Genomic DNA, 9,009 nt, shown 5'->3' on the forward strand with positions numbered 1-9,009 from the left:
AGAAGACCAGCCCTTGATGCTAACTAACCTGGGCTTGAAACAACAGAATAGAAATTGGGTAGTAAATTGGTTATATTGGCACAAAAGGAATAGGTCATTGTTAATGGCAATGGGTCACAATGAGCAGAAGTCATTAGCAAGATTCTTCAGGATTGGTGCTCCAGTTGTTGCTCTTCAATTTCTATATTAATGGCATAGAGCAGGTGGCAAAACTTGCTGGTGACACTGAAATTGGATACACTTTTAATGTTTAAGTAATTTATCACCTTCAAAAACAGTTAAAATATTAGGGGAAAGCTGTGTACATTGATTTTGACTCAGAATGATAGTGCTGGAAACTTCATTAACAGATAACCTATTATATTGCTTCTATCCCCTACATTCATGTCAATACAAGATCTTTACTTCATAATACATTTTTAATGTCTTTTTAACTTTTTGATGAACAGAAAAGACAGTTGTCTAGTTCTAAGGTCTATATAATGTTTAGTTTGATAAATGTCTAGAATATATTGGGTAACATGAGGAAAATTATTCAAAGTAGTTCCACTGAAATTAAAAGGACGTCAGGCATGCCTAACTTCTCCTTTTAATTACAGTAGAACTGCTTTGAGTAGTTTTTTTCATATCAGCTATTATTTTTGCTTTTTGACTTGACCTTTATCAGCGTTGAGGTGCATGACTACAGATCACGCACACTGAGGTCATTCACATGACCTTTAAGTTGGATGGGGAGGCAGGATAGCACCTACCTTCTCCCCAGAAGATCTCTGGTCTTCTGGTTGAGCGGCTCACATGCCTACACAATTGGCTCTCCTGGGAGCCACATGGCCATCTGAAGGCAGGGAAAACACAGCCCAGACTCCAGAAATCCCTCAGTGCACTGTGCAAGGAGTGAGGTGCATTGACCTATTTTCCCTCAGCCAAGCACACAAGGTGCCTGGCGCTGTGTCCTCTTGGGCTGCCTGGACCTCAGACACATGACCAAAGACCAGGGGAAAGGCGCTCTTGCATCCTGTAACCCAGGTAAAAGCCAGGGTAAAAACCCTGGACTACCCGGAGAAGCAGCGTTTGGATCAGCCACGATTCTGGCACTTCACACGAGCAGCCCTACCTAGGTATAGCTGTCCAAATCTGGGTAAGGCTGCTCGTGTGAAGACCCTCATAGACTTCATGACCATTGCGCATATCTATGGTTTGGTATGCCAATTCCTCTGTTACTTTTATTTATTTTTTAGCGTATTTTTATATCACCAAAAGCTTACATTTCATTGTGGTTTACATAAAAGTTAAAACAATAAAAACCCTTAAAACAGTTAAAACAGACAATTGAAACAGTAACAGTAAAACAAACTAAGAGCTAACTGCAGGCTTTATTAAACAGATGTGTCCGCATCTTCTAAAGACTGCTAGAGATGAAGATGCTCTCATCCTGACTTGGAGTGTATTCCAAAGACTCAGGGTGGCAATGGAGAAGGCTCATCCTTGAGTTGCCATCAGATGTTAATGGCAGCCGTAGGCGTATCTCAGCAGATTATCTTAATAGGTGGCATAATTCATGAAGGGGAAGGCCTTCTCATAAATACATTGGGCCCAGGCTATTTAGGGCTTTATAGGTAATTATCAGCACTTTATATTTTGCCCAGAAACAGATGAGCAGACAATGCAACATTTTTAAAACAGGAGCAATATGGTGTCTTCAGGTAGCCCTGGAAACCATTCTGGCTGTCACATTTTGCACCAACTGAAGTTTCCAGACTACATATAAAAGCAGCCTTACATAGAACAGTTTACAGTAGTCAAGCCTGGAGGTTACCAGCATATATAACACTGTGTTTAGGTCACTCTATTCCAGAAAGTGTCTTCCCTCTGCTGGTCTAAATTTGAAATCAACAGAGAAGCCTAAGTTAGCTCCTTCACAACCCTAGACAATTCTGTCTGGTATGAGTTTGTGGATACAATACATACCACATCATAGGCCTTCAGATGGGCTTTATGTTGTGTCCTATCAAATTGAGCACTTTCTCACTAGCGCTCTAGTCCACTACCTTGCCACTTCAGCCAGGGGCAGATTGGGAGGGGGGGTGATGAAAGGGTGAAGTTGCAACCCCTGTGAATTTGTGTTGAGTCTCATAGAGATTGGCAGTAGCAGAGAGTTAAAAAAGGGTTAACTTCCTTTTGCTACTAGTCCTGCCATCTCCCAGCCTTATTGGTTCTCCCTGGAGTCTTGTGCTCCTCCTCTGTTCAGCACTTGAATGTACTATAATTGCAGAGCCAAGGATGCTGGCTGTTGGGTTTGTTGTTTCCCTCAAAGAAGGAATGTAAAACATTTTTTTAAAAAAACCAATCCTTAGCTGTTTGTTTTGTTTATGTGCAATTTGTTCCCCTTGATTAAGCCACTGTGTTTCTTCCCCCCAACCCCATTAACCGTGTGTGTGTTGTACATGTGAGAGAAGTCCCACCCCATGTGTGTGTTTGAGAGTGAGTTTTAAACTTTTTTAAAAAAATCTTTTTGAAAGTGTGCAAAAAAATTTACTAGAACAAACTTGTAAGAAAAACCATCCCCATCCCAAAAATATGCCTTCTTGTGAGGAAATTAGATGTGCAAAAGTATTAAAAGCTTTAAAAAGAATAAGAGAAAAGAAAAAATGTTCTGACAAAATGGATCAGTTTTTGGTTTTTTCCTGCCTTTTGTTCCTGAAGATACTAAACTGCTTATAGCTATAACCTGGTCTCTGTGTGTGGCTTTCTTTCTCTCCACCCCCCACCCACCTTTATCAAAACTTGTTTTTTAATGGTGCTTTTTAGCAACAAAGTTCTCAAAATGGCTTAAATAGCAAAATATGACAAAATGGTTCTTTCATAACAATTTTCCCCTTATAATCATTACATATTATTTTGCTTTGTGCTTGTAACAGTGGTTCATGTATAAATAACTTACTATTGTCTTTTTAATGATCTTGTAATGGACTAAAATACCCCAACTTCTTGAAGTTATCTTCACAAATTGCTAAGATTAAGATTAAGCATTTCCCCTCCCCCACCAAAAGTCTATTTTTATACACTTGCTTCAGAAATCTGCCCATGTTAGAAATCTGTCCTTGAAATGGCAAAACGAAGCACGACAGCCATTTTGAAGTTCTATTGTCTTAGGGTGGGTGAATACATACCTGCCGCCATCAAATTGTTTTTTAGCTAAAACCATACCACAATTACTGTATGGTGCTCAGGATCCTATGAAAATTTTGCCATTCTAGAAAGGCCCCAGGCTGGTTTTTTAGAGCTCTGTTTGGCACTCCTAGATATACTGCCAATGTGGTGATCCAACAGGAGGCTGGGTTACCAAAGGTAGAGACTAGGGCCTGGATACTAATTATTTAGTACTGGCTGAAACTCCATCTTCGGCCAGTAGGTTCCTTTCAGTCATCCCTTGCCCATGAAATGATTTGTCTTTAAATCCAAAAAAATTGGGGTTAACTCCATATATGACATTCTGCTGTCCTGTTTGAAATCAAATTAGTGGTTTTTCTTTCTGTAGTGTATAAACACACACTATACACTGTATATACATTGTAGAGTATAGACATATGATTTTTGCTTAAATGGAATGTAGTTTATAGAAGAGATCAAACTGGACTGCTTGCTGCTGTGATAGGTGTCAAAAAAGCCATTTGAATTTGCTTGTATTTATATGCTTAGGATTGGAGTGCATGTGGCTAAAAGTCAACATATACATATATGACACACATCCTTCCTCCAAAGAGTTCACGGTAGTGTACATAGTCTTCCTCCCCACTCATCTTGTGAGACAGGTTTGAAGGAGAGAGTCTCAGCTAAGGTCCCATAGTGAGTTTCATGACTGAATAGGTAACACAAGTCCCCCAATCCTAGGCTTAACACTAATCACTACATCACACTGGTTCTCAGCTGTGTGTGTACTGATTGCAGGAGAAATCTGATGCAGGAGAAAATGGAGATTCATTTTGAGTGGTGAAGCAAACTAGTGGGGAGAGTGTTGGATACATTTAAGAGAGCATGAAAGGGTTTAATAATCAAAATGTGGGGAGACTGTGAGCCAAATCCCTGGATCTTTTAAGTACCTAGCAAGGGGGAGAGGAAGAGGGAAGAGTGGTAGGCTAGTCCATGCAAAATCTGGTATCAGCAGGTAGGTCCAGAATTTCTTCTAAAAATACCTCCCCCCACAAATCAGTCTTTTCCTGATTGTATTTTGGTGTAAAAAGCAGTGAATTCAGCTAATTTAATTGGCAGGGCAAGGGTGGGGGGAGAAAATGAATGAGAGAAAGAACAGAGAGAAGGATGAAGACAGAAAGTAGTACAAAGAGTGTGCAAGGCTACAGAAAGTGACACAAAACTATGTGTTGCTCCCTAGAGGTGCATTGGAACCCAATCTGGCCCACTACCAGATTTGAGTTTGACACTTCCTGGCATAGTGCATTTGCAAGAGAAATAAAATACAAGCCCCAATATTTTTATATATGGGGATACTAATCTTTTATGGAAAATAATTGCTGTTGCACCCCCTGTAATTTCCTGCTGGATCTGCCCCTGACTTCAGCTCCCATAGTTCTTCTGTTAACAAAGAGCTAACTTTGAAGCAGGTCAGATAGGATGCTTGGGTATGATTGCATCTACTGCTCTAGTAAGCAAATGTAATTTATACTTGCCATTGCTCCAGTGCATCTGCCTGTGGTAATATTAACATATTATTAATTTTTCCATAGAAGATATTCTGCCATATTGTAGACCTACATTTCCAACATCAAATAACACTAGAGATCCTAGTTCCTCAAGCTCCATGTCCTCAAGAGGATCAGGGGGTAGACAAAGAGCAGAACAAGCAAATTTAGGTCGAAGGAATGTTGCAGAAATGCAGGTATTTGGAACTTATGAGCAAGGAGAGGATGAAGAAGAAGAATTACAGGTAATGTACATTTCTGTAGATCAATTTGGGGCGGAAATATCTGTGTTATAAAATTTATTTTCCCCGAAGCTCATTTCCTTTTATTCTTGAATTGTTTCATTCACAGTGCTTGAAATCTAGACTAACAAAGCACTGATGCCACAGGGTACTTTCCAGACTAGTTATTCCAGAGCAGCAAAATGCCTCTGTTTGGGCAAGTCGCATTGAAAAACGTTAACAGCAGGGGGAGCAGTCTCACAGCAACTAATAACCCAAAAACCCAACAAATTCATTACGCCGGATATATAACATCCTAGCTCTATATCGCAGCGATTAAATTCGAGACAAGGCATTGGCAATGTGAATGGCACCCTGCTGTCTGTGTAAGGACTGCGGTGTCACAACGCAGAAAGTGTGAAAGCACACTTCTGAGATCCTATGTGACTCTGTTGCAGAGTCTAATCTAGGAGTGTGCATGGAGCCAAGTCCAGTCTGGCCCCCATCGATACCCCCCACCAGGTCCAGTCCGAGTCCTGACAGTTTGCAGATTTTTTTTTTAATGTAAAAGTACCTTTAACCCCTTCAGGGGGCTTCCTGACTCTTAAATCACCACCGCAGCCGGGTAAAATGATTCTTTTCGCCTCTGTAAGTGTGCACAGTGGCCATTTGGGCCGCCGCCATGCATGTGTAAATGGCCTCTGCAAGACCTGGCATGGCCCACGGCTTCGCAGAGATAATTTACGCATGAACGGTGGCCATTATGGAAAAAACAAAATGGCCACCGCGCATGCACAAATGACCTCTGCGAGGCCGTGGGCCATGCCAGGCCTCACAGAGGCTATTTACACATGTGTGGCAGTGGCCAAAATGGCCACTACTGCACTCTACAGAAGCCCGAAAGGGCCAAAAATGATCAGTTTCCCGGGCCGTGGTGGTGATTTCAGAGTCTGGCGGGTGGAAGGGGAACCCTCATGGACACACACACACACACCCACGGCATACAGGAAGCCTTCCGAAGGGGCTAAAAGTACTTTCATGTTAATTTTTTTAAAAAAATTAAAAAATCCGCGAACTGTCCGGAGGTTTGGTTCCAGTCTGGATGGAACCGGAGGTGGGGGGTCGGTTCAATCTCGAACCTCTGGACCAGACCGCTGGACCACTCTGCACATCCCTAATCTAATCTGGAAAGTGCCCAGGAGAAGAGCACCAGTGCTTCTAAAGAGGCTATAATTCAGTGACAGAACATCTGCTTCATATGCAGAAGGTCCCAGGTGCAAATCCCTGGCATCTCCGCGGTAGGGCTGGGAAAGATTCCTGTCAGAATCTAGGAGAGCTGTTGCCAATCACTGTAGACAGTACTGAGCTAGATGAACCAATGATCTGACTCAGTATAAGGCAGCTCTTATGTTCCTATGAGTTCCAGACTAACATTGCACCAGTGCTTGCATGGGATGGGAGTGGAGGGGTTTTAGTAACATCCCTATCTCCCAAAAGCACTCTATGCCACTCAAAACTACACAGTCCTAAAGGATATTTTGTGGGGTGGGGTGGGGTGGCACAGAGCACTTCCAATAGAGAGGTTGTCAAAATCCCTGCCCCCTGCTGAATAAGCGGTGGAGCTGAGTTAATTTAACTCTTCAGAATTGCTTATCTTTCAGCACCTATATTTCATTAGTCTGGATTTCAGCCAGTGATTTTAGATCTTTGGCCTCATTAAATAAGCATGACTCCAATTGTATTACTGTTCAATATTTATTTAATTCAGCCATCACAGTTCCAGGGAGCTGTCTAGGAGTTTGAATTTGTTTAATTCTTAGGGCATTTGCTGCTGATTATCTGGATTTCATACAAAGGTGTAAAAGGCAAACTGTGATGCAGAATATAAAGGTGTAAAAGGCAAACTATGTGATGCAGAATATAACATTTATTTATTTATCATATTTATATACTATATATGTTCTATATAGACATGGCTAGGCAGTGTACAACGTTAATACATAGCAAATGTAAAACAATAAAATCCACAAAAGAAGTGAAAAACAAGTAAATGAATAAAGATAAAAGGGATTTTATCATTATTAAAAGGCAAATACAACTATGAAATTCATAACACTCATGATGATGGAAACTTGCAATATCCAGCCAATGGTTCTTAATATTTTTTTTACAGGAAACTGAAAGCTGAAGAAGAGATGTACTGTAACACATTTTTGAAATCTAATCAGAAAGATATCACTTAAGATGCCTCAAGTCTGATGATATTTGATGCCAGAAATAATGTTCAGTGCAATCAGAGTGTACAATTCCTCATTTTTTCCATGCTATCAGAATACTAATCTTTATTTTAATGTTTCTTTTTTTAAAAAAAAACCCATTATAATGAACATTGCCTATTTATCCCCTTAGGCTAAATATAGCACATTTTCTCTGTCCATGAGAGCAATTAGACTGCTCTCTGTGGTGCTATGCTAGCTGTTGCTTCCATCATTGGGCAGAAGGGGGAGTCCACTTGGGGGCAATGCAGTTCAAAACAGAAATGTTACCAAGCCAGCTCATAATTCTATGTGTAGACTATCATCGACTAAGTTCTAAAGAATGATATCTATGCAGACGTTTTTCTAACCTTGCAATGTTGTTATAGGCTGCACTTGGTGCAAATGGCATTGCATATTCTTCCAGCAGTCAGAGCCCTTTTCAGCCAAAATACAGCTCCATGCAATTTGGGTTAGGGTTGCTCATATTGTAAATACATATTCATTTTTCAAACCTCCGTAGTACTTTAATTTGTCTAGACTCTATCTCGTTTAATCATGAAGGTACATTCTTTACTGCAGATGTTCTTTAGGATAGGAAGAAGGCATGTCAGTGAGAACTTGGCAGTTATGTCATGAGTTAAGTTGTTTAAAAAGTTGTTGGCCTCAACCAGCACTCCTAAAAACATAAATCAAGAAAGCAATGGACATTTTTTAAAGCATCACTGGGAAAGGACATCGTCGTCATGACTGGCCCAAATCTCAGACCTCTACTTTATAGTGTCAATTCACCTTAAAGAAGAAGTGCCACTTAAAGAAGTTATGTTTGATCTTGGGGTTTTTTTGCGGGGGGAGGGTGGTTGTTTTTGATGTTTTTGTAATGCACTGTTTATCTTCTTCTTTTTTTTTTTTTGGTTTTAAAAGCACAATCACTAAACTTTATTTGTAAAACATTGTAACTATTAACCATTTTTTGTCTTATTGTAAGATGTTAAGCTTTTGTTTGTCCCCTCCCCCCCCCATTTTGTTAATGCTCTATCTTTGTATTGGGGATATTTGAATGCTTACAGATGGTAAAGGTAAGGAAACCTAAGAATGGGCCATAAACAGAACACTTTTCCTGTTTCCCAGACTTTAAATTTTCAAGTTTGCTGTGGCCTATGTCTTGACATTGGATTTCCACTGAAACTGAAATAGAGCCATTAGGTTTTGGTTTTTGGTTTTTGAAATTACAGAACGATGTCCTTTGTCTGTAGATTTTTATGATCTGTTTTGTAATTATATAATTTCTTTGTCATTGGTGCTAATGGAAAATTGTGTGTTTGTTTATGGACAATTATCAGGCCTAGCCTCAGCGGGGGAAGGAAAAAAGGAGTGTTTTGTTATTTACTGAGGGCTAAAAAATTTCATTTCACTAATTTTTAAGAAATGGTTACACTAGAAAGGGTGTGCAGTACTGAGGGAACAATCCATGTGATTAATGTTTTTCATTATGTTCATGTAAGAAACCTCATATTTTAGCCATAATTTTGCATACCGAGGATTCAATAATCATAAAAGTAATTTTTGTCACATTATTTATTAAAAACGTTCTCAAATACATCATCCTTTATTGTCAAGTTTCTTTTTTTACTTCTACACTATCATTAAGAGCTGATTCTCATCGGAGTAACACACACATTGGCTTTTGATATATCTCATAAGTCAATTAGATAGGCTGTACTGTAAATCAAATATTGAAGTAATAAGAAAACAGTAAATATTTTAACACCATATAATTTTAGGGCTAGAAGGGTTATAAGATCATCTAGCCATTGACAGAACTGTGAAAATGGC

General features: G+C 39.7%; 1 protein-coding gene across 1 annotated transcript in view; it reads left to right on the forward strand.

The window, feature by feature from the left end:
* The window catches only part of ROBO1 (roundabout guidance receptor 1), a 927,259-nt gene extending 918,481 nt beyond the window's left edge, over nt 1-8,778 (forward strand). Inside the window, 2 exon segments of the mRNA XM_053306810.1 lie at nt 4,743-4,942; nt 7,092-8,778. Coding sequence (XP_053162785.1) covers nt 4,743-4,942; nt 7,092-7,106 — 215 coding nt within the window. The 3' untranslated portion in view covers nt 7,107-8,778.
* Nucleotides 8,779-9,009: the final 231 nt, after the last annotated feature.

This window comes from Hemicordylus capensis, chromosome 3, assembly GCF_027244095.1.
Source record: "Hemicordylus capensis ecotype Gifberg chromosome 3, rHemCap1.1.pri, whole genome shotgun sequence".
Classification (NCBI taxonomy): domain Eukaryota; kingdom Metazoa; phylum Chordata; class Lepidosauria; order Squamata; family Cordylidae; genus Hemicordylus; species Hemicordylus capensis.